A 25395-nucleotide genomic window follows, 5' to 3' on the forward strand; every position below is an offset into this window, starting at 1 on the left:
TTCATGGCAGAGAGAACAGTGAGGAAAAGACCCCGAGTAGAAACAAAATCTTGGAATTTGCGGGAAGGTCAGCGGATCCCCTTGCATACTCGGGACGGTGAAGGGTATGACGATCGGAGGTGGACCAAAGAGGAAGGCACCAGCCGGATCGTGCGGCGAAGCCGGGCCTGGGGCTTGCATTGTGTCCTAAATGGGGTGAAAACCATGGGGTAGAGGAGGGAGGTGGCATGACCCGGCTTGAAAAGATCCCTCCAGCTCCTGGGTGGAGAAGGGACTGTAAGAGACACACGTAGAGGCCAGGAGGCCAGCGTGGAGGCTGCCGCAGGAGGCCAGCCAGGACAGGCAATTGGTCAGACTAGAGGGTGGATGTGGGCTGTGGGGAGAACTGGGTGTAGTGGGGCTGTGTTTTGGGGCTGCAGTCAACAGAACCTGTGGGGGGCATTCAGTGCGGGGGACAAGGGCCCGAGAAGGATTGAGCATGATCCCTAGACCTTGGCCTGAGCCGTGGGGTGGAGGGTGGTGGTACCATTTCTAGGTGGCAGAGACTTGGGGGCAAGTGCAGAGCTCCACTTTGGCCGTGTTGAGTCTGAGAAGCCTGTTGGGCATGCAGGTGGGTGGAAACGCCTCGTAGGCGGCTGGATTTATGAGCCTGCGGAAATCAGGGCTGGAGTGAAAGCTTTGGGAGCTCGGTGTCGTTATTTAAACCCACGGGGCTGCAGCGGTCACTGAGGGAAAACGGGTAGTTACACAGCGAGGACAGGAGACAGGGTGCAGAGCCCTGAGGACACGACATACAAAGAAGGAACAGCCTTTGAGCAGAGAGGAAACCCGTGGACCTTTGACCAAAAAGGAAAGTGAGGGGTCCTGCCGCCCGGCCGGTTACCCAGCCGGAAGCATCGTCCGCACCCCTCACCCACTGTGTCCCACTCAGCCGTCGATGCTAAGTCCTGAATATTGCTCTGGTCTCTCCCACTGTGGCGCAGTCACTGCACGGGTTGACCTCCACCCCCTGCTCGTTTCTATCCCAACTGCACGCTTAGGGTTTGTGGCAACATGCAAGTTGGATCACGGCCCGCACGCTTGAGTGCCCCCACACAACGTAATGCAATGGTTGCCCTTGGCTTTTGGAGCTAGGAGTCTAATCCTTTACTTGGCCCCAGAGTCGGGGTGCTCTGGCCTCAGGTACCTCACCAGCCCCGGCTGGAACAGTTTCAGCCTCGCTTTGCCCCTAGCACACCAGCCCTCCATCTCTTCTTCCTGCCACATCACCCCCCCCCCCCGCCACCACCACCACCACAGGGCCTTTGCACATGCTAGTTCCTCTGCTGGGATGTCTTTTTTTTCCCCCCTCTTCCACCAGTTAATTCCTCCTCATCTCTCTTTTAGAGCGTCTTCACGGCGTTCTCCAGATCAGATGCCTCCATTATATGCCCTTAGCACGCGTCTCTCTTTCTGAGCGTCCAGCTGCGGTGAATTGCGTGATTCCCTTTGATCCCATTCCCCACCCCCACCCCCGAAGACAAGGCTTTGGAAGGCTCCCCACAGATGCCTGCCTCCAGAGAACTTGACAAAACAAGTGAGGACAGAGAGAAAGAAGCAGGTACTTATGCTTTGTGACATCGAGTACTTCTCCCTTTGTGCAACCCGAAGCTTTGCTTAGCTCCTTGATAAAACAACAGATTCCACAAAGGCGGGAGGCCACACGCTCCATTGCTCTGGTTTTCGTCTTTCTGCCTCTTGGCCAAGGCAAAACCAGGAATCCAAACCAAAGAGGAGTCACACTGGCTGGGGTGTGGAGGGAAGTCCTCAGAAGGCACGTGTCGTGCCAGCAGCGTGCGGTTAGGCGTAGACCCGCCCTCCCTTGTCTGAACAGTTTCGATCCTGAACTTGGTAACTTCTTTTGTCCTGCTTAGTGAAGATTACATTCAGCCAGAATGATGAAAACACCTGACGTTTATGCATAAGCCTAGGTGATTTCTGGAGAAAACCTCGTCGTGGGTCCAGAGTCGTCACAGGTCCAGAATAACTTCGAGATGGCTCCGTTGGAGCGCCTCGCTGGGAACAGACCCTTATTCACGGTCCCCCTTTGACCCTGAGGTCGGAGTCTTTTGTGGGCCGGCCTTGACACACCGAGAAAATTCACCCGGCTTGTGTCTGTGGGCACATCCGGGCCCCGAGCCGACGTGTTGCTTAATCTTTAAGCTGTATTCCTTTAACGCAATAGCAATTTGCATCTCCTGATTACCTTTTTATTACCTGCCGGATAAAAGAGGGATCCAGAACACCACGCACGCTTTCCCACAGGAGGAAAGGAGCCGGACCACGCCGCAGGTCTGCGTGGCCGGGAAGTGTTTGAACGAGGGACGAGGGAGGAAGAGGAAGCACCTTCCTCCATGATAAGCTTAATTGTTTTAAGCAAGGGGATTTCAAGTCGCACACACCTGGGATCAGCATTCAGCTTACAGGTTTTGCTAAGCTTGTGTGACAGGATAATCTCCTTTGTTCAATGCCCGAGGAGGATATTTTCTGCATTATTAGACAAGTCAATGAAGATAAAACAAAATATTAACTATTTTAAGCCGCACTAGTCCACCCCAAAGAAATTAAGCTGCCTCTTCTAATCGTGCCCAGCTTCTTTGTCCTGATGAGAAGGGGGCTGAGCTGCCGGCCGTGAGGGGGGGGCGGTTTGCAAGGGCCCGCGGCCCCCCACTTGTCAGGTGCTAGCAAGTTAGGTGATTTGTGAAACTGGGGACCTTGTTTCCAGGCAGGGAAAGAAAGAAAGAAAAAGGAAATGAAATCCACAGCGGCGTGACGTCCGTCAGCATATTTTAAAAAGGCATCTATGTCTCTTTTGCAATTATGTTAAGCCAGCTAATCCTGTGTCTGGGGCTTCGGCAACTTGGAAACAGCAGAGCAGTTCGGCAGCAGGATCCGGTCGTGCAAAAACTGCCAGTCCCGTCTCTGCCCCCGGGATCCTGTATAATTTCCAGTCGGCTTTTTAAGACAGAAACCTGGCCACCGTCACCCGAGCGGTGACGGCGTCCGCCCGCTCTTCTGGCCCCTTCGAAGCGGGAACAGTCATTAAAAACCAGAGAGGTGAGCACGCGCGGCCCTTCCCTGGCAGGTCAGCTGAGCCGCTGGTGTTTCACGGGAGCCGCTGCCCTTGCTGGTTTAGGCGATCGGTCCCGGAGCCGCCAGGACGAGCCCGATCCTCCAGATCCCAGCCTTGGCCAGGCGCGGGGGCTGTGGCCGTGGCTTTGCAGATGAACCACCTGCCGGGGGTGTCACAGGCTCCAGGCTTCTCTTCAGAGGACCCGTCCCTCCCCGACGACGAGCCTCACACCCACCAGCTGCCACAGGACACGGGCCTGGCTTTACAGTTTTCCACTACGGAGCCTTTGCCTGGTTGCGGAACGTCAGGGGTTCCCCGGGGGAAGACCGTGGACACCTGTGTGGGTGCGTGCGCACCTGAACCCGAGCGTGGACAGCCCGTCACCTGCGTCACCTTCCGGCTGCTCACCTGTCCTATCTCTGTTAGTTCTGGTGCTCAGCACCGTTCTGGGTGTTTGTATTTGCTGTCTTATTTAATCCGCACAAGACAAGAATGTTCATGAAGTGGGTATAATTATCTCTGTTTTGTAGCTGAAGAAACGCTTGGCTTCCCTGAGCCTTCAACTTGCCCAAAGCTCCTAAGTTTGTGGCACAGCTAGGATTCAAACCAGAGCCTGTGTCCTTGCCTGGGATGCCCCCAAGGACCCGGAAACTAGGATTCGGGGCATGGGCTTTGGTGGGGGGGGAGATGATCCCCAAAAGCACTGTGAAAGTGTATGCGTTTGGGGGTATGTTTTTGTTTTTGTTTTTGTTTTTTGTATGGCAGCCTCAAGCTGCAGAAAGAGCACTGTACTGGGAGTCAGAAGGGGTCACTGCCTCTCCCCGGGGCCTCAGTGGATTTCTTCAATAACTGCCCTTCCCCAGGGACGCACTTTGTCTGGCCCGACGCCCAGGGGCCAGAACTGCACCCGGGGATCAGGCCCCAAGGCTTGCCAAAGTGGCTTCTAGTGTATTCACAACGCTGTGTAACCATCACCACTGTGGATTTTATAGCAGTTCCGTCACCCCCGAAAGAAACCCCATACCTCATCACCATCATCCCCTAGTCCCTACATCCCTCCCAGCCTAGACAGCCGCTCCGTCTACTTTCTGGCTCTAGATTCGCCCGACGCTGGGGCCTTTGTCCCCCATCAGCCGGGTGGCTCCTGATGCTGATTCCCTGGCACGTCCAGCCTTCCCAGAGTGCGGGCCCCCAGGCCAACCCGCGTCTGCCCAGAGGACACAGAGCACACCCAGGCCGAGAGGCCTGGGAGCTGGAGGCCGCAGCGGGTGTGGGAGGGCCTCAGGGATGCCGGCGAGGTGCTGTGTGCTCTACCCATCCGTGTATCCTCTCTGCTTCCGTCCATTAAATCACCTCTTTTCTTCCAAGATCCAGGAAGGCTGATGTGGAAAGCCTCTGCTCCTCCAGTCCATCCCATTTGGTTGGTCCTCTTCCCAGGTGGGAGAGTAACGTAGCTTTAGAGGGTACGGTCAGGGCATGGGGCCCGAACAGGGAGGTGACGAGGCTTCCAGGTGCAAAGCGGGGCAAGCGGGAGTTTGCAGGGATCCGACCGGAAGCCCGGGGCCCAGAGTGGGTGCAGTGAGGGGCGGGGGGCATGAGGAAGTAGGGACGAGAGGGTGGGAGGGGCAGATCCTGCAGGAGGGCTCTTGGTGACCTTGGTAAGGAGTTGGGATTTTCTTCCAAAGCAAGGGGAAGCCAAGCTGTGAAGCCTGGTGAGAAGGGATGTGACCTTCTGATTTCCTAGTCCGTTTGCCTAGGACTTCGGCCCTTTAGCACTGGATTCCTGTTGGCCTTCTCCAACCCCACCAGTTTCTGTAGCCCTTAAACTCCAGTCCAGTGACACGGACCCTGTCAGTAGCACCCTTGCTCGCCCAAATAGAACTTTGTGCAAATTAGGGTAAGCCACAAGACACGTTAGTGCCATCTGCTGGAAAACCATCATAATTAATGTACCTGTGTATGATTGTGCCCCTTAGAGTTGGGCAGTGCACAACCTGCATAACTGTATAGGGCAACCCTGCCCGCCACCCACGACAAACTTCTCTGATACTGTTGCTTGGATCAGTCAGGGTTCCCTTCTCTTGTCAGACATCCCAGAATCCTGCTTCTGCTTGACATTTTTGGTAGCAACTGCTACCCTCGCCTGGATGGAAAGGAATTTTTCCTTTTATCTGCAGTAGAGTTCCCTCAACACTGACTCTCTGCTAACGAACAGCTAATTTGGGATCCAGCCTCCCAAACCATGGGATGCGTCCTGCATCACTGAGGTCAGCTTTCCTCGCCCAGCTGTGTTAGAAGCGGCCTGACAGGGAGAAGCCACTTAGGCTGGTGGTGTTTCTGGCTCTCTCCTAGTCTCCCGTGGGCACAGCCCCTGACTTCAGCATCTGGGTCAGCCTAGCTGCCCGGGCCTCACACGAGGTCTGCAGTCTCTCCACCGGCCTCTCAGAGAGATGGCCCCATGAGAAGATGCCTGCCCGGGTCATCGGCACAAAGGCTCAGGGGACAGCTTTGCTCTCTGGCTCCCTCGGTTTCCCCGGCGGCCCCCTGAGAGACGCCGGAGGCGGGGCGGATTTTTGAGGCTCTCAGATCTACCCCCTGGGAAGTGGCCCACTTTGGCTGTGCCACATTTATGCCAGTAGTGACTGAGCCCCAGTGCCGCCCTAGGCATTCTTCTTCCTGTCCCTTCCGACAGCCAGCGCGGGCTCGGCTCCCTGCGTGTGGGCAAAGGTGGGGAGCGACGGAGGGGAGTGTGGGGGAGAAACAGGCCCGAGGCCCAGGTTGCCTGTCAAGGGAAATATTTCATTCTTGTCTAATGGGCCAAGATTCCTTTAGTTCCAACCTGGTCTCCTCTTTTCGAGCACTGCGATTTCCCGGAATGGCAAATGGAAACTGCAACAGTACATTAAATAGCATTTCTATGCAATTAAAACACATTAAAATGGCAATTAAGTTTCACAAACAGCCTTCTCTATGTTCCCCGGGTTGATTAGGCTGTTGGTGCTGTTTTCAAGGAGGATTGTTGTAACTAAAGGCTGAGTTGTCATTTTACAGATTGAGCCATTCCGTGGGAAGCAAGGAACCCTGCATTCTAGGTCTCTTATCCTTCCCATGGCAATTTGGGGTTGTTTTTATTTTCGTTTCTTGATTATGGAAAATTTCAAGCTCGTGCGAAAGTTGAACGGTGTAACCCACCTCCACGCCCCCCGTCGCCCGGCTTCCGCAGTTATCAGCTCTCGGGCAGTCTCCCCTCGGTTATTATTTTTTCCTAAAGAGAAGACCGTGTAAGAGGATTCTGGTAAGAGAAGCTGGTGTGGATTAAAAGCTCTCTAGATCCAGGAGACCCCCGCCCCTCCGAGCAGAATGCAGGCAGGTTGGGGGGGTTGGGGGGACAGATCTGGGCAGATGTCCCTGCTCACTGCCTACTGAAGCTTGGCCGTTGGGGAACAAACTAGATCTCCCATCTTTCTCTCCGGCTGCCATTTTTCCACAGGTGGGCTTCGTGGTCTAGAAGGCACTTCACTGGGGCTGCCGCTAGGGCCCGATGAGGTCAGGCTTCCGAGGAGCACCCCCACCGCCCCCCGCCAAAGGTTCCGACGGGGCCCTTGGTGGCGCCCCCTCCTTCCTCATTCACGAATGCCGACCCCTCTTCACAGGGGCTCATCTTTTCTTTTTCGCCTTTGCTTTCCCTGGGTGGGGGAGGGGAGCCAGTACCCTTCTCATTCTGGTAATCGAGGAATGAGATAACTGCTCAGAATCCACAGGGACTAGTAGCAGAGAAGGAGTAGGACTTGGGTGTCACTGTTTCGGACAGGTGACGTAGCTGCTGTCCTCGGCGTGCGTCCTCACGTGTCCCTTGTGGGATCAAGTCGAGAACCCCTTCCTTTCCCATGGCCGTCCGGGGAGGTGGAGAGACGGCCGTTTTTCTTCACCTCCTTGCCGGCCTCCTGGGCACCTGGCGCCAGGTCCCCGGGCCTCCTTCAGAGAGCAGAGGGGGTGCAGGATACGTCTCCTTGGGGCCGTAGGCTTCCTTGGGGAAATGGAGACATGGAAGCGTGTGGAATTACCCCAGGCTGGCCCGGAGCAGCCCCACCCGCTGGCCCGAGCCCACGGTTGACACACGTTTCCTTCTCTTCTGCTTGTCGCTCTGTCGTCCACGGCAGAGTCCCTGTTTCATCCCAGTTTCTGCCTGCGAGGACGGCTTTTGTCCCGCGGGGCCGAACGTGCCACGTTAGTCCCAGCCAGAAGCGACCACGGCCTCTCGGCCTCATGCTTGGTCTCTCCGAGCTGCACGGGCACAGCGCCGTCCGTCCAGGGGGTTTCCTGGGCCGCCTGGGATGGATGCCGTCTTGGCCATTGTTTCTATTCCGTCGGGGCCACTGTTCCTCAGGGCCTGAACTGACCCCTGGGGCTGCTGACAGTAACGCAGGGGTGTCAGAGACCTCAGGACGGGAGCCCTGTTGCCCCGTTGGCCCGGCTGTATTGCTGTGTTGCGTATCTCGTTGATTTTCACGTGCCACGTTTTTGGGAATAACACAGCGTGGAAGCTTCTGTCTGGCCCATCCGTGTCTTCACATTCTCTTTCCGGTTTTGAGGCTGCCGTTCCTATCAGATCAGGCATCGCTCTGTAGAAGACATCGAGATGGATAATAGGATCATAAGGATCAATCATTTGAGGAAAAAATATTTACCACCTGCAACTACACGCCAGGGGCAGTACTAGGTGTAAGGATTTCAGCGATGAATGATTCGGAGAGGGCCCCTCCTTTCGTGGCGCTTACAAAACTACGGTAGGGAGAGACGTGAAACCAATCAGCCCCCAAGTAAATAAAAACGGAAAACCTAAGCCTGTGATACATGTTGTGTAGGAAATTGAACAGAGGCATGCTAGGGTGGCATGGGCACCGCTCCAGTGAAGGAGAAAAAGAGCCAGCTGTTGGGAAAGGGTTGGGACCAGGAGCTCTCATCTCTGAGGGGGCAGCTCGTCCAAGATCCCAGGGGAGGCTTGGTCCCTCATGGGAAGGAGAGGGTGGGCAGTGGGCAGGAGCCAGGGGGGGAGGAGAGAAGGCATCGAGGGCCAGATCGTGCAGACCTTCTCTGCCAGGGCAAGCAGGTAGCATTTATTCTTAGTTCAAGGAGAAGCCCTGAGAGGGTGTTGAGCAGGGGCATGGCATGATCCGATCCAGGTTACAAAAATCGCCACGATGTGCCAAAATGCTTACCGGCAATTTGTGTGTGTGTGTGTGTGTGTGTGTGTGTGTGTGTGTGTATTTCCTCTCCTATCTTCTGTCGTTTCTGCACGTTTCCTGTTTCCCGATCTTCACATCGTCATTTCCACTCGTCCTTTCCTCCGGGACCCAAGTTCTAACCCAGAAATGGCTTTCTTCAGGGAACTCCGGCTGGGTCGTTTGCCATCTGTTAAAAATCATCGTAACCCGTTATGCTTTGAGTATGGTATTTCTGAAAGTCCCGGATACGCTGTGAGATTTAACCAGGATACCATTAATCACCCAAGAGACACAGTCCACCGCGTGCTCCTAAGATCAATATGGCCTGAGATTGTTATTTCCAGAATGCCTCCTCACTCCGTGAGTCACCAGGAAGCTTCAGAATGGCTGTATAGCTCCACAAATTTGCAGCCTTCTCTAAACATGATTTGGAAATACTCTCACGCCGCCCCTGGGGTAGAGGGAGGAAAGATGGATGTTCTGAACAGCGCATATTTCTAAAAACCCACTGCCAGACAAGATTAAAACCTTTGCCTGGAAAGAAATTGGAAGATTCTCCGCGCCCCAGTAAATGGTTCCCTGCCTGGTTTTTTGTTTCGTTTTGTTTTGTTTTCTGTCTCTTGCATGGATTAGGTAAACGGTTTAATCGGCGAGCATTGGCCAGTTCATTCATTTACTTACACATTCATTCATTTTGTAACCATGCCCTCCGCCAGATGTCCCGGAGGGTGTTGAGCAGAGAAAGACCTTGGCTTTTCTCTTCAGGAAATCACGAGGGTTCTCCAGAGTCATGGTTGAGAATCACGGGGGCATATTTCTGTCCTCTCGGTGACAGCGTTAGCAGCAGGTTGGGGCAGCTTCAGCACAGATAAAGCCGGGAGGGACCAGCAGGTTGGCTCAGGGAGAAGGACAAACGGAGAGGTGTGATCTGGGAGTGGCTGTATGCTACAGCTATGCATTAGATAGCAGTATGCTATTCTAAGGACGCATGCTTAAGTGCTGTGTAGGTGCAGGAGGGAGGAGGGCTGGGGTGGGGGTGGGGGGGGGCAGAAATGAATGGGGCTGTTATCTAACCAGAAGGCAGCAGTATTCACCCATTCGGTGAGCATCTGTTGAGCACTTACTGTGTGCGGGGCTTGGTATAAGACTCTGAGAAATCAGCAAGTTGCAGTCTTGGCCCTTAAAGTGGTCGGAGTCCAAGGGAGAGACATAGATTTAGATATGGAGTTGTACACAGTGGGGTCAGACTATGGTCGATGTAGGTGCATGGTGTCCCTTGGGGACCCAGGACCTTGCGATCCTGTGTGGACTCTCCAAGGACTCTTCCTGAAGAAAGCGGTGCTAGAATTGCACGTGAAAGGAGGTGGGAAAGGGATATGCAGGCAGCGGGACCAGCACGGGCAAGGGCAGGATGGGGTGTGCGTCAGGCTACAGAAGCATGCTTCAAGTGGGTGCTGGGAAAGACCGCTGAATGGGGGGACCTTATTCTCGGTCGGCGTGATTCTCAAAAACATGCTTGGGCAGGAAATGGGAGCTGGAGGTCAGAGCAAGCATGGCGGGTGAGGATGGGGTCAGGGACGTGGGGACCCAGCAAAAGGACCGTAGGACGAGAGACTAGGAGAGACGCACAGGAGCTTGGATTGCGCTTGCCGGGTGGTGGATGATGTCACTGCCCTGTCTCACCAGGACACCTGTGCTCGTCTGCTCAGGGCTCAGTGTGATCTTTGAGCACTCTCTGAAGTATGATGCTGACCTCCAGGGAGCCATGGGTGGAGAGCCAAAGCTGCCTGGAGGAGATTCCTGAGGGCCATGGGAGCCACTGAAGACTCTGGATGTGTGTGTGTGTGTGTGTGTGTGCGTGTGTGTGTATGATGGGTTCTGTGCTTCCGGAATGTCACACGCACCTCTTTGTGGCACAATAGAGCTATGACTGTGGGCACTCAGACAGATGCTGGCTCTGTCCTTCTGAACCCAGGTCCTAGGGCTGGTACGCATTTGGATGTTTGCGCGTTTGTGTGCTCGCAAGTCAGGCGCGGGCCAGGCTTAGCACACCTGTCTCCAGGTGGCCAAAGCAGCCAGGCCCACCGAATGTGAAGGCTGCCTTCTTCCTCCATTCTTGCTCATGCGCCCAGGGAGCCTCCTCAAGCCCCTGCTCATCTTTCCCCGGCGTCCGGGTCACAGACTTCCAGGGCCTCTCTGGGAACCCATCTTTGTATTAACCGTTGCTTCCCGTAACTTCTCCATGGGAACCTCTAGAACCCTGGTGCCAGCCAGGCGGCCTCGCTGCCTCCCTCTCCCCTGCGGGTGAGGACGGTAGTTCAATCAGATCACAGTGGCTGAACCCAGCTCTGGGCCTGCTGCCGATGTAGTCTGCTCCTCTCTCTTCCTTCGTGGGCTTCTCGTGTCCAGGTGCCAAACCCAGCACGCTTCATTACTCCGGCTTGCTTGGAAAATGGTCTCTTCCTGATACATGTGGCGGCAGGTGGGATCTCATCCATCATACTGCAGGGGAGGGATGCAGATTACCAGCTGATGGCATTGTTGCATTTATGACACGTCTGAAACAGTGACAGATGGTCTATATTAAACGTGTAACTGTTGCGTGAATATTCCCATAATCGTAGAGATTTTCTCCCCCGAAAGTCTTGATTCTGGAAGGAGTCATAGAACATGAGACCATAAGGTCCCCCGGGGAGGCTTCTCGTCCAAATGTCTTATCCCACGAGCAAAAAAACGTTAAGTGATTTGCCAAGGGTCACTCGGGTAGTTCGTGATGAAGCAGCGAATGAAATTTGGGCCCAGGCCATTCAGGCCTGTGTTCTTTGCACAGCTCTGTGGGGCTTCCCGATCCAGGCTTTGTCTCCTCTGGGAGACAAAAAAGCAGAAAAAGCCCACCGGTTGATACGTTCCCGGCACAATCCCTTCTCTGAGCTTCGAACAGTCGTCACGCCCTTTCTGAGGTGATGCAGGTGATTCTTGGGGCCTCCGCTGGTGTGGACTGACCACACCCGCTAGCCGTGTTCTTCAGGCCTCCTACCTGGTGGAATCTGGTTTCACCTGGGGTCGCTTCTTGAGTCACGGGGGACGTTTGGATGAGTAAGGGAAGGAATCCTCTAAGTCGTTGGTCTCACACTTGCCCCCTAGACCGGCAGCATCAGAATCCCCTGGGAACTTGCTAGAAATGCAGATTGTCTGCCCCACCCCCAGACCTATCAACCGGGAAAGTCCTGGGTTGGGCCCAGCAAACCCAGGGGACCGTGGAGCTCTGACAGTACTCTACCCAAAATCCACACATGACCTCGGTCTCCAACTGGCCGAGCAGATGATCGCAGCGTACCAGAGGCATTTACCAAAACATTCAGTTACTGCCCTTGGAGAAGGATGTTGAAGAAAGTGAGGTCATCGTGTTCCGGAGAGTAGAACTTCTCTGTGTTAATCTCACAAAGAATAATGAGAGGGAGTCTTATCAGTGCGTGTCTTCGATTGACGAGAGGTAGGGAGCATCACCTTTCACTGTTCTGATATTTGTACCACTCACAGTCCTTGTTTGTTTGTTTTTTAAGTTTTAATTTATTTATATTGAGAGAGAGAGAGAGAGAGAGAGGCAATGGGGGCAGAGAGAGAGAATCCCAAGCCGGCTCCCCACTGTCACTCAGAGCCCGATGCGAGGCTTGAACTCACGAACCGAGAGATCATGACCTGAGCAGCGATCGAGAGTCTGACGCTCAGCCAAGTGAGCCGTCCCCGGGCGCCTCAGTCCTTGCTTTTTTTAAGTTTATTTATTTTGAGAGAGAGAAAGAGGGAGAGAGCTCAAGGAAGGGGAAGAGAGAGAGAGGAAGAGAGAGAGAGAATCCCAAGCAGGCTCCCACTGTCAGCGCAGAGCCCGTTGTGGGGCTCGACCTCCCTAACCGGATGAACTGTGAGATCATGACCTGAGCCAACATCAAGAGTCAGATAACTCAATCGACTGAGCCACCCAGGCGCCCCTGTCCTTGCTTTTTGTTGTTTACTCTTGCCCACCTTTGAAACTTTTGTGGGTCATTTTGTTGTGAGCCTGTTGCTTGCAAGCAGTATGTGGATGGGCTTTGTTTTTATGTTCTGAGCTCGGGGACGATTGTCAGAAATAGCACCATCACCCTTACTTGGCATCCCGGGTTACAGCTTCTCTGCTTCCTTGGCTTTTGTTTTCCCTATTTTCCTCCCACGTGGGTAGGTCTTTGTTTTTGTCTTCTCAGGAGATTTGTGGAAACTGCACATTTCCCTTTTGATTCCATTACTTTCCTTTGTGTTTTTAGAAACTCGCGAAGCCTGCATTTTCAAACGATCAGAGTCAGGAAGATATCTCTGTCGGTTGAATTCTCTAAATACAAGGTGTTTAACTAATTTCAGTGTTTCCTGCTCCCCATTTCCCTCTCTTCTTTCCTTTTTTCTATGAATAAAATCTGAGGTTGTAGGTCGACATTATCTGCTTATTAATTTTCCCATTAGCTAAGCTCCCTTTGAAGAATAAGATTAAATAGTCACGTTTACTTTTGCGACCACCTCTATACTAATGATCAGACTTCCCTGTTTAGATGATTGTAGTGCCAGCCACAAGTTCTTTGAGTCTAGAATATTCCCCTTTGCCTTCATTTTGATTCTCCTCTTAGGATGTTGAACTTTTTTTTTTCCCTCCGAAAAGAGTTTATGTGACTGCTGCTTGCACACGGTGCCAGGAATAGAAACAGGACCTTGGTTATTTCGATTTCCTTCTCTCTCGCAAATGCTGACATCTTCTCCCGAATCTGTAGCCGGGTCCTCACAAACTGGTTAAGCCTCGTCAGAGGACCAGGCAAGACTTTTCATGCTGAAGTGCAAAATATATTCTTTTGCAAACTGCAACCAGACCATGCTTGTTAACATTTCCAGACCCTGCCCTGCTTCAGTGACTTTACCAGCGCAGTCGCATCTGGTTAAAATGCCTTCCTCGTCCACTGATGCCCAGAGGAGCGGCGTCAGCCACCTCCTCCATGAAGCCCGCGGTCATCTCCAAGCTCAGTGTCATCTCTCCACGGTCCTTTCATCTTGTGGCACCTCACTTGAGGCAGTGATCATTTTCTCTGCTTTGTTTCTTAAGAAAGTTCACGTCCCCATCCCTTCTGTCGCTGTCTGAGCCCTATTAGACTCTTTCGTTAGAATTTTAAGGTAGAATCTGGTCCCGTTTATCTGTTTATTTTTGGGTCCAGCCTGTATCTAGCACAAAACGTATTGCACAGGAAAGGCATACCATCCATGGTCGCTGTAATGATAATGATTGTTGTCGGGGACAGCCAGCAAGCTCTAAATGAATGAAGTTAATTCAGCATCTGTGAAAACATCCCTTCAGTAACATACTAAAAGGGAAGGAAGGTCTAAAGATAGTTCAGCACGATATAGAAAATTCCTACAGAAACCCGTCAGGTCATTAGGCAATGCAAATCCATAGAAGAGAAAAACTGGAACAAAGTCGTCACATAACACCACCGTTTAAATGTGAGGAACTGGTGTTTTAACCCTGATCATGTAAGACTAGCCCTGTGAGAATGCCATTAGGTTTCGAGGTAGGTAATTGAAAGGAGCTCGGGAGATTTCAAAGCCGCAACTGCACGGACATCCCTTTTCCCTCTTTCCTGTGGCCTGATTGTTACCCTGTCCTCCTCAGGCTGTCACTCAAGGCTCACTTGACTCTTGTCGTCAAGGCTTGTGTCAACTTTTAACTGTCTGGTCTTGTTGTGCTCGTTTCATACTTGGTTTGTTAATCAATATTTTACATCTGTAGCAAATCTTAAAATGTTGCAATATCTCGAAATGTCTACAGTAAAAAGCACGAGACAAGAAACTTGGCATTTCATAAGAAGAGACCATGGGCGCCGGGGTGGCTCAGTCGGTTAAGCACCCAACTTGGGCTCAGGTCATGATCTCCCGGTCTGTGGGTTCGAGCCCCGTGTTGGGCTGTGTGCTAACAACTCAGAGCCTGGAGCCTGCTTCGGATTCTGTGTCTCCCTCTCTCTCTGTACCTCCCCCGCTTGTGCTCTGTCTCTCTCTCTCTCAAAACTAAATAAACATTAAAAAAAAAAAAAAGAAGAGACCTTTATTTTCTCCTTAATTTTCCTTTATTTTCTCCTATGTGCTCACACACATGCACACACACATTTCCCACCACAACCCCCCCTCCCTGTTTGTTCATCTTTCTTAACTTAAAAAAAATATTTTTAATGTTTATTTATTTTTGAGAGAGAGACACAGAGCATGAGCTGGGAGGGTCAGAGAGAGAGAGGGACAGAGTTCCCTACGGATTTTAATTTTTTTTTAATGTTTATTTATTTTTGAGACAGAGGGAGACAGGGCGTGAGTGGGGGAGGGGCAGAGAGAGAGGGAGACACAGAATCTGAAACAGGCTCCAGGCTCTGAGCGGTCAGCACAGAGCCCAACGCAGGGCTCGAACCCACGCGCCGTGAGATCGTGACCTGAGCCGAAGTTGCACGCTCAACTGACTGCGCCACCCAGGCGCCTCCATCTTTCTTCACTTTTGAGATATGATCGCTGAATCAAGGTTTTTGCCAAAATTCCCTTGAGTTTTGGGGGCTAAGTAGTCAAGGCAAGTGTGCCAAGCCCAAAGGGTCCCTGCAGGGAGATACAAAATCGGCAGAGAGCCTGAAAATGATTCATAAACTCTCCTTGCAACCTAGGAACCTCATTGGGAGTTCTCACTTCCGTTGTCTCTGCTGGAAGGTTTTAAACAAGCATAACACACGCGTGTCTCTGACCTCACGTCAGGTTGTCCTGTGAGCTGATCCCAGCTGGGAGTGCTCCATCAGACGTGGCCGGTGCTCCAGTCTTGCCCTTTGCATCAGCAACAGCGAAATTAAGAATAGTGCTTATGCTGTGTTATGTGGCATAACCAGTTGACCCCTGAATTGTAATGGCTTCACCCACAAGAGGTCGTTGTCGCTTATGTCACACGTCCTCTACAGGTAGGAAGCCACCCTGCAACCCCATAACGCTTCTCAAAGCTGTGGGTTCACTGAGCATACATTCTGTGTCTTCTTATTTGGGGGACCTTGGCCATCGTACCTATGTGGACGTCGTTATGTATTCTGTGGTATGTGTTATCCTTATGGAGGGGACAGGAGCAAAGACAGCCAAATGGCACCAGAGCACTTGAAGATCTCGTTTGAACGTGGCCTGCGTCACCTCCGTCCACGGGCCATTGGTCCAAGCAAGTCACACGACCAAGCTAATGGTCAGTGAGGTGGGAAGGTCCTCGGGAAAGCATGGTCAGAAGGGGAAGGATGTGAACAGTTGTGTTCAATGAATGTAATCTATTTCCCTTTATAATTCCACTGCATCGGGGGGAATTAGGAACCCTAGTGAACTTAGTTACCAAATGGTAGCTGTCACTCACAGCAAGGAAGGATCGTTTGGCTGGATGGGTGGATGGATGGATGAACTTACAACAGAAAAAATAAACGAGAAGAGGCTTGACAGCAAAAACACAGATACCTACGATCGAAACCCCGTGATATAAGATTAAATGTGAAAACAGACAAACAAGCAAACCGAGATCGAGTGTAAAAGAAAACGTAAGGCTACGTATAACATGGAAATATAATGTGCCAGTGATTGAAATGGCCCACCTGGTGGACAGGGCGAACAGAGAATGATGGAATACCTAGCTGTCTTTTGGTGGTAGTGAGGTGTGTAGACATACGTTACGAGAGACAACTTCTCCCAGCTCTGGGCTGGGCTCCAGGAAGGCTCTGCCATCTGGTTCTTTGCGTAAAGGAATTGAGTGGTATATGGAATAAGACCCTCGGTGGATGAGGCATGCCGTGCACCACGCCTCTGGAAGAGGGGAAGGCGAGGCACAGCTAGGTAATTAATAATCCGCGAATTTTAGTTATGTTTACCTGCGGATTGGCAAAGCTAATTGTGCCATCAAGAATTCATTGTTAAGTTGAACGCTTGGGCTTCTCTATGGAAGGCTTGTGAACCATAATTATGCATACAATGGAAACAAACTTTTGTTTAGACATAAAGATTAATTGTGATAACGAACCGAGAAGCATTTGCTCAGTGGCAAGCTTTGTGATTAGCAAGGTGAACAGGAACAATAATTAACAATAATTAATACTAATTAACAATAATTTCCGGCTTAGCAAAGATACTTGGCTACCTATTTCGCCTACTTCCCTGGTCACCTGTCCCCTAACGACAGGGTTCCACTGCGAAGGCGGCAAGTCCTGGGTCCCTGCCGTCCCTTCAGCATAGTTCATATAACCCCTGATCACCCGGGTTGACTGAGGTTTCGTCATCTCTAAAATGTTAACTTCTAGAATTCTGGTTCGTCGCGAATTAACAGCAATCTGTGTTTGTCTGTGCGACACACACACGCACTCGGTTTTCCTAAAGACTTTTTTAAGAGGAATGTTGGGAGATGAACACCCCATTCCCCACCTCGGTTATTCTTAAAGTGTGCTCCGGGAACACACAGCACCTGAGTGCACCTGAGGCTCACTGTTCTCAACACTGATTGCACAAACCTTCGAAATCAGCGTCTTTTGTAGGAGCGCGGGAGTTTTATTTTTAACAAGCTCTCTCGTTGATTCTTAGGCACAGAGTAATCCGGGTCAGCATTGCCCAACACAGCTTCCCGCGAGGATGGGGACGTTCCATTTCTGCGCCATCCAACGTGATAGCCGCACGTGGCTACGCGGGCCCTTCAGACGTAGCCCGTGCAGCTGAGTGACTCAATTCTTTATTTCATTTTGTTTTAGCGGAGGTATATTGAAATGCAAATAGTTACACGTGGCTGGTGGCTGCCACTGTGTCGTTCGATGCAGAGCTAGATGAGAAGTCAGCAGCAGTGACAGAGGCAGTAACAGTAATCACAATAGCTGTTCTTTGTATGTGACCTGACTCTTGGGCTTTTCGAGTTTGCTAAGTACTTCCCGTATATTAACTCACTGAAGCCTCACAAAATTCTAGGGTATTTCCTAATGGCAGTGGGTTGGGCAGGGATTGTTCAGGGACACAGAAGCTGGGCTGGGGCGGGGGGGGGGGCGGTTCCAGCAGAATATTACGGCAGGTGCTCATTTCACCTGCGGACCCAGTGCGGGTGGTGCCAGGACCTCTGATCTCCACTGGAGTTTGGCACTTCTGTCCTCCTTCACTTTTAAAAAAATTTTTTTTAAGTCTATTAATTTTTGGGAGAGAGAGAGAGAGAGAGAGACAGAGCGTGAGCAGGGGAGGGGCAGAGAGAGAGAGAGAGGGAGACACAGAATCCAGAGCAGGCTGGGCTGAGCTGTCAGCACCAAGGCCGACGCGGGGCTCGAACTCAGGAACCGTGAGATCATGACCTGAGCCGAAATGGGACACATAACCGACCGAGCCACCCAGGTGCCCCTGACTTCCCTCACTTCTTGAGAGATGTAGACCCAGTTTGAAGGCAGGGGATGTATCCTGTTTCCTTCGCCTGACTTCAAGCCTCCTGCCAGTGTCTCCCATTGGCAGAATCTAATTTTATGGCACATATAATCTGTAGAACCTAATTTAATCAGAACCTAATCAGAAATCTAATCAGAATATAATCAGGCAGAAGGGTCTGGAAGATGTCATTTGGGGACTCCCTGTCCCAGAATCTCAGTGCAGGGTTTAGAAGCTTGGTGCTGGGGGAGAATAGACAAAACGTCTACGTAGAGTTTTGCGATCAGCATTTCTCTGAAACTTCTGTGTGTCGAAATGTGTCGATGATGTCATCACTTTCCAAGCTCAACAGCACAGGTCAGACAGTGTCTCCTGGGATGCTTGGATCTGAAGGACCGAATCTTGACTCATCGTCAGTGTCCACATTCGCTTCAGCCAGGACGTGTGCGCAGGTGTATACGCGCAGGGGGGGCGGCCAGCCCCTTTCACGGAGTCTTCACCCCTGTTTTGCTAATTGGGCTCCTCTCTGATGAGCCTCGGGGCTCCCTTCTGCAGACCTTGGAGCTCTAGAGACAGCCCTGAGGAACCTGCTCCTTGCCTTTTCTGCTGGTCCAGTCCTGTCCATAGTTCTCCAGTGTGCTCCTCCCAAGTGGGGAGAAAGAAAGGAATGAAAAATACACGGAAGCAAAGTCGTCTCTTGCTACACCTGTTTCAAGCTTCTGCGCTTCTCCCAGTAAAATCCCCACGGCCTTCGCAGGGTCGTTTGTCGCCTCCTTTTACCGGCTGTGTCGTACGGTTGCCCGGGTTGTGCAAACTCTTCCTCTTCGGAGCTGGACTAGACACGGCGTCCACCCCCATCTTCCATCCACAACCTCAGGCCAGGGAGAAGCGTCGTCAACACTCACATTCCTCTTTTACCCGACACTCAGACCAAGACATTGGGAAATGTATTTCCCGGTAAAAAAAAAAAAAAAAGCCTGACTTCTCTAAGGGACGCTCTCTTCCTCACGTGGCTTGAACGTCCTCACGCGGACACGAAGCAAAGGAGTGAGGACCGGGACCAACACACGTTAGCAATACGAGGAAACTAGCTCGTGGATTTAGTAAGCTGTACGGGCACAAAAATGTGTCCATCTTCTGCCAGAATCCATAAAACATATACGAAGTGTGACGTCTTAGAAAATCAGGGAGGAAGGCATGAGACTATATATCCTCGTCTCTTGCAGTGGTTGATGGCAAACTTTTTTTTTTTTTTTTAAATTTCTGGTTTCTGTAGCAAATAACTTCAGCGCTGTATTCATTCTTGGAGGCTTCAGCAAGATGGTCTCTTTCCCTAGCACTGCAGTGCTTTTCCGCAGACGCTCACCCTCAGGAGACGTGCCAGGCAAGGTGATTGATTACGTGGGGTTGGAGTTGCCTGTCAGAGCCCGTTTTCCATTATTCCAGGGGGACAGAAGGATGTGCGCAGATCACAGGTGTACTTCTGGGAATGTTGTTCGTGCAGCTCTGCTGGGCTGAGGTGGAATCATCTCTGTACCCCAGCCCTGGGAGTTTCACGGGTGCTTCAGGCATCGGAGGGAGAATGGTACAACCCGACATCTTGCTCCCCAAAGTGATGAGGAGCCGGGCTGCCCGGCTGTCTGTTTCCCTCCATCTCTGAGGGCAGGAAGATAGTGTGGAAGGGACGTAGAGCTTTCTTACCATCATCCTTTAAGAGGGCAAGAATGATATTTCAAGAGGGAAGCCACATTTGTGTTTCTCTATCCAGCCCTACTGACTTGTGGTGAGCAGATATTTCTGCCAGATTCTGGCAGTAGGTGGCCTGAATCCAAGCTTTGGAATGATTAGTAATTTTTCTTTTCTTCGGCATCTTCATCCATCTTGCTACCTGATGAGAAGGTGGCAAGAGGGGTTGCGAGCCAGATGCCAGCTGACGTCTGAATCGAGCTCATGCTGTTCTTATCCTGTTCCCTCTTTGTCCGGAAGGGTTACCCAAGATCACACTCCCTGACGGATGGGAAGCCCAGATCACATCTGTATGGGAGAGAAGGACCATTGAGTAAAATCGAGTGCCTTTCCCTTAATGGGTATGTATTTTCACCTGTGCAGTAAAAGTGTGCAAAGATTCTATTTGGGGACCATTAAATGCTGCTACTTACAGATGATCGCGCGCACGATAAGTCATCTACTCTGTGATGCTCCCTTCTAACATATGGCCTGCTAATGACCACGCTGGCCATGTCTCTAGAGTTGGGATCAAGCATCTGTGTTAGGAAGAGCGGTGGGCGTGAAACCCTTGGTCACGTGGGCATGATTTCATTTTCCCTGCTTATTAAGAAGACAGATGTCACTTCTGGGCCAAGTGTCAAGAACCCGACAGGGTTACTTAGCAATTGGAATATTCGTCGGTAAACATTAAGTACTTCTGCACCTGAGACTGATTTCCCCCAGGCAACTTAATTTGTAGAAATAAATGCATTTAATTTCTAGCAGTTGGAATGTTTGACTCTGCGTACCGTAATGCTGAAGCCGTGTCTACGTTATGGCCCAGCCAGGCCATTATCGGGGCTTGTTTAGTAATAAAAATCAATGATTTCAGCTTAACGGCTCATTTTATGACTCAACTGACTGTCTTAACCATCAGTCTATTTGGGCATTTAGCTATCAAAGATTAAAGACGAAGCATCAGTGACTGTGCATAACAAGAAGGATTGTTTATCAACTTTGGTCACTGCTCTTCTCGCTAAGCTCCTTTCCCCAGAGATAACTAAGAAGGCTCGACATCATCAGTGGACGTGTTCAACCGGGTTGCTGATTACACCCAACACTCTGCTTTTGGGAGGCCCCTACGTCTGGGCTTTACCCTTTTACCTGGCACAGGTACCCAAGCCCCGGACGCAGCCATGTTCACGTTCAGGTGGGAGCAGGGGAGACAGACTTTCAGCCTCGAGGAGCCTCTTGTATAATGGGCTGTGCAAGAATACGGATAAGCTTGGAGTTACTTTAAGTCTGCCCTTGAAGGGGTGAGTAGTGGCAGGTGGTTGGCAAGACATGAACTTGGAAGAACAAGATCTTTTACGTCCTGACCCCACAAGGTCAACCCCGTCTTTGGTTCCTCCTTCTTTGAGATACCCGCACAAGGACTCTATGCTCCTGTCCCCTTGGGTTACTTTGCAGGCCCTGAAGGTACCCTGCCCATTGAAACCCCCTACGTCCCCCCTCTCCGTGAGCCCATGATCCTTCTGCTGCCTGGGACGCCCATTGTCATATCACTGCATCTCTGCCTGGTGATTACTTATTCATTCTTTAAGGCTCAGCCCAACACCTCCTCCCTTCTTCTGAATCAGTCACTCAGCTCTAGGACGGTGGTCTCCATCCACCTTTTATATTTTACATTGCATAGTATCTATCACCTGTTTACACATAACAAACCACGAGCTCTTCAATGGGGAGAACTGTGGCCTGTGTATCCTTGTGCCTTCAGTGTCTAGTATAGGGTGGTGCATTGAATGGTGGCCTCCCCAAAAGATAGGACCCCTGGAGCCTGTGACTGTGACCTTGTGTGGAAAGGGGGCTCTTGGCAGATGTGGGTTCAGGATTTCTAGATAAGACCGTCCTGGATTGTCTGGGTGGGCCCAAGATTGGACCGCAAGTGTTCTTATGGGAGACAGAGGAAGAAAAGACGTGGACAGAGAGGAAAGGGCCAGGACTGGAGCTATGGAACCATAGGACTGGCTATGTCTTGATTTTGGTCATCTGGCCTATAGAATCCTGAGAGGAGGGGTGCCTGGGTGGCTCAGTCAGTTATGCCTCATAATCTCACGGTTCGTGAGTTTGAGCCCCGTGGTGTCAGTGCAGAGCCTGCTTGAGATCTCTCTGTCCTCTCTCTGCCCCTCCCGCTCTTTGTCTCTCAAAATAAACTTAAAATAAAAAAAAAGAATCCAGGGGCGCCCGGGTGGCTCAGTCGGTTAAGCGTCCGACTTCGGCTCAGGTCATGATCTCACAGTTCGTGGGTTGGAGCCCGGCGTCGGGCTCTGTGCTGACAGCTCAGACACTGGAGCCTGTTTCGGATTCTGTGTCTCCCTCTCTCTCTGCCCCTCCCCCTCTCATGCTCTGTCTCAAAAATAAATAAACATTAAAAAAAAAATTAAAATCCGTAGGGCACCTGGGTGGCCCCGTCGGTTAAGCATCCGACTGCGGCTCAGGTCACGATCTCACAGTTTGTGAGTTCGAACCCCAAGTTAGGCTCTGTGCTGACAGCTCAAGAGCCTGGAGCCTGCTTCGGATTCTGTGTCTTCCTCTCTCTCTGCCCCTCCCTCACTCTCTGTCTCTCAAAAATGAATAAATACTAAAATGAAAAGAATCCTGAAAGGATACATTTCTGGTATAAGCCACCCAGTCTGTGGCATTTTGTCACGGCAGCCCTAGGGAGCCAGGATATAGAGTGACTGATACAGAGTCAGAGCTTAGCTGTTAAATGAATAAACATCGATAATTCTGTATTCGGAGCACTTCATTGGGTAAAGATGTTTCGGCGGAAAAGGGAAACTTCTGAATGTGTCTTCTGCCCACGTTTGTATGAGTCCGACTGAAACCCCGGAAATCTGAGCTCAAGCACGGTGCTCCTCCGTGAAGGACCGCGTCGCCTCGTACGCCTTCGAGCCCGCAAGGCGGCCGCACACGTGGGCAAATCCATACCCTCCTCTTCCAGGAGGGATGAGAGACTAAGAACTCTAGTTTGAGCCCTTGCAGTCAACCTGACAAGACATGGCAGATTGCAGAACAAAAGTGCACAGGAGAGATCATCAATTAACCTAATAAAATTGATTTAAAGGCCTTTAAACTTGAGAGTGTGTTCAGTGCTTATGAAAGATCTTCCTAGTCCTTTGAAGTGATGAGATAAAATGATCACTCGCCCTTATCAACCTCCCTTTTTTTGGTAATGTGATGGCGGGAATAGCTTCTCCACTGTCATATTAGCCCTCATTTTGTAAAGGGTCTCTACACTTTTCTTCGCTCCTGAGTGCTCGGGAGCCGAGCCCGTGAAATTCATTTCTCCCTCATCGCTCGCCTCACAGTGCATCAGAGCGGCCGTAGGAAGCAGCACAGGACGAGCCCTGCCCTTTCTCTTGGAGGTTTTCTTGGAGGCGGAGTTTTTGAAGATGCCATTCGAATTATAAAAATAGGAAAAGGTTTGTCGTAAAAAATTCAACCCATATGAGGATTACGTAAGTCAAAAGCCCCTTATCTTCCTCCCTTCCCCTGAACAGTTTGGCACATAGACTTCCAGACGCTTTGCTTTATGCATTTACCAATATACGTGTGTGCGTGCGCGGGTTTCTGTGCGTGTGCGTATGCCCGTAAATATACATGACATCTACAAAGTGCAGTACATTCACCAACCGTTTTTCTGACAGGTATTTCGATGGCACCTACGATGTGCCAAACTTGGAGTACCTCATTCCTATTGTTTTGCAGCTTTTTTTTTTTTTTTTTTTTTTTTTTTTTTTTTTGCTTAATCCACCAAGGACACATCGTTAACTGGAATTTAGTTCCTCTGTCTTTTTGGCAGGTGAGTGCCATCCTGTTCATCTTGCAAAAGAATTATTTACTGAGCACCTACCATGTGCCAGCACTGTTCTAGGTGCTGGGCTTAAAGCAGTGCACACAATGGATAGAGGAGTCTGTCTGTCCCGTGGGTCATTTTCATCAAGACCTATTATTGACGGGCACTTGGTTATTTCCATTTTTTTCTCTTCCAACAAATGCAATAGTCAATAGCCTTCAATGTATGCTTTGCTATTTCTGGGCCAGTTTCCCAGAAGTAGAAGTGTTTTGTTCAATCACGTGAGCTTGACGGTATTGTAATTCACCAACTGGAACAAGAGGTTCGAACTGCCCATCAAGACAGCACGCACCGGTGGGCCATTTTCTTTCTTGGCCCATAACACCGGTCAATAGCTGCATTATTAGGTCTGCTTCTCCTGCTTGGAATCCCTACTGTGCGCTCACCTGCCCTGGATTCTTGAAGCCACAGGACAGAGCTGTGCCAAGGGACCAGTGGTCACTTGCCACCAAGTGGTATGGAGAGTTCGTTCTCGGGTCTCCTAGACCCACACAGTTCCCATTCATAACCCCCTCTCTCTATGTAATCTGGACACTACGCTTACTCTTTCCCACCCTCCGACGATGTAAGGAGAGATGAACTGGAGCCCCTTTCCATGAAATCTTCCTGAGAACCCAACGCGATCGAACTGCAAGCCTGAAACAGCGACGGGAAGGACAACCTCATTACAAATGCGACCATTTGTTGGCTTGCATATAATTTCTTTCTGAATTATTGCTGCTCTCTTATGAATACACATGGAGGCCCCTTTTCAGAGAAGACTTCTTTAAGCAGAAGGGTTACTGAGGAAAGAATGTGCTAATCAGGCCCGTGCATTCATTTGCTACCCAATAAGAATTTATGGAGTACTTACGAAATGGAAGACACTGTGTTAATTGCTGTTGATGATACACCAGGGGACTAAAACACGGGCACAGTTTTAGAGCAGGAGAATGAGATCATGTAGGTGAATGACTGCATGGTAAGGTGGAGGGCCTTAAACACCCGAGAGAGGTGCAGAACAAAGCTTGCTTCGAGGCCGCAGGAGGCAGACGTCACTTCCCTTGGCCATTGATGGCCCCGTGTCTCTGGCAGAAGCCATTCTTCTTTAATAAAAGATAATGATAACCTCGAGAAGGTTATTGAGATTGTCAAGGATGTAGTGGGGGCAGGATACACAGATCTGCGTTCTACATCCCCTGCCCTTTTGAGAATTAAAATACACCACAGATATTTTTCCAGCAGATTTACCCAGGCTCCTTCTGCCAAGGTTAATGAATCCAGAGCCTCATCAGATTTAAGATCCCACCTGGCAGATATGTTGGATCCCAATAACTTATAAATTTGAGCTACCAGAATAGAGAAATCAAGCCTGTCTGGTGTGGGAGGGTTTTTCAGGAATGAGATGCCTGAGCAGTTAGTTGGTTCCAGGGTCTCCAGGGGGCAAATACTTGCCCTTTTAAAAAGGGAGCCCACGCTCCAAAAGAATGTCATTTTTCCTTGTCCTTTGTTCCAAGAGTGTCAGTGACTGTGGTTGACTTTTCTGCCCATGGTTGGGGATGTTTCTCATGCTGTGCCCTGCCTGTGAAACTGACCCTGGTATATTTCCCATCCAGGTCATTTCCCCCTAACATAGGAAGGAAATAAACGATGCGTTCTCTCTCTCCCACCAAAAATGATCAAGTCCAGAGTGGCAGGAGTTCATTCGGAGAACGGGCTGTGGCGAGCAGTGTCCCCCTTTTGGCAAGCCAACCTTGTCCTGTCGTTTATCCTCTGCAGATGCGGGCTAATTCGGCCTGAGCAGGAAAAGGGGGCTCTCCACACCAAGGAAGGAGAGAGTTGCCTTGTGGTCCTGGCCGGGGGCTGTTGAGTTAACCCCGTGGACCCTGAGAGTCAGTTAATTTTGCAAAGTTTACCCTATTAGCAGCCCAGTTGGCATCTGCCAGGGTCTGAAAGTATCTCCCTGCAAAGAGCCCAAATTCATACCTTGACATCCTCCTGCCCAATGT

General features: G+C 50.9%; 1 protein-coding gene and 1 long non-coding RNA gene across 8 annotated transcripts in view; one reads left to right on the plus strand and one right to left on the minus strand.

Moving 5' to 3' along the window:
• GALNT17 (polypeptide N-acetylgalactosaminyltransferase 17) overlaps positions 1-25395 on the plus strand; it is a 285062-nt gene that overhangs the window by 126060 nt on the left and 133607 nt on the right. For 2 of the 6 annotated variants that reach the window (XM_042921612.1, XM_042921619.1), the window contains exons 1-3: positions 11821-11830; positions 19058-19170; positions 19768-19868. The exons of 3 other annotated variants lie outside the window; for them this stretch is intronic. In XM_042921612.1, coding sequence (XP_042777546.1) covers positions 19102-19170; positions 19768-19868 — 170 coding nt within the window. In that variant the 5' untranslated portion in view covers positions 11821-11830; positions 19058-19101. Of the gene's footprint in view, positions 1-11721; positions 11831-19057; positions 19171-19767; positions 19869-25395 lie in introns of those variants that run through there. One more of the 6 variants, XM_042921616.1, reaches the window with a different exon arrangement.
• LOC122209607 lies at positions 7433-11717 on the minus strand. 2 transcript variants are annotated; one of them, XR_006197682.1, is made up of 3 exons: positions 11636-11717; positions 8332-8524; positions 7433-7734 (listed from the first exon to the last, which is right to left on the minus strand). It is a non-coding gene; the product is annotated as an uncharacterized LOC122209607 (long non-coding RNA). The 2 variants fall into 2 exon arrangements; XR_006197681.1 differs by lacking the exon at positions 11636-11717 and having other exon boundaries at positions 8332-9300.

This window comes from Panthera leo, chromosome E3 (assembly GCF_018350215.1).
Source record: "Panthera leo isolate Ple1 chromosome E3, P.leo_Ple1_pat1.1, whole genome shotgun sequence".
NCBI lineage: Eukaryota > Metazoa > Chordata > Mammalia > Carnivora > Felidae > Panthera > Panthera leo.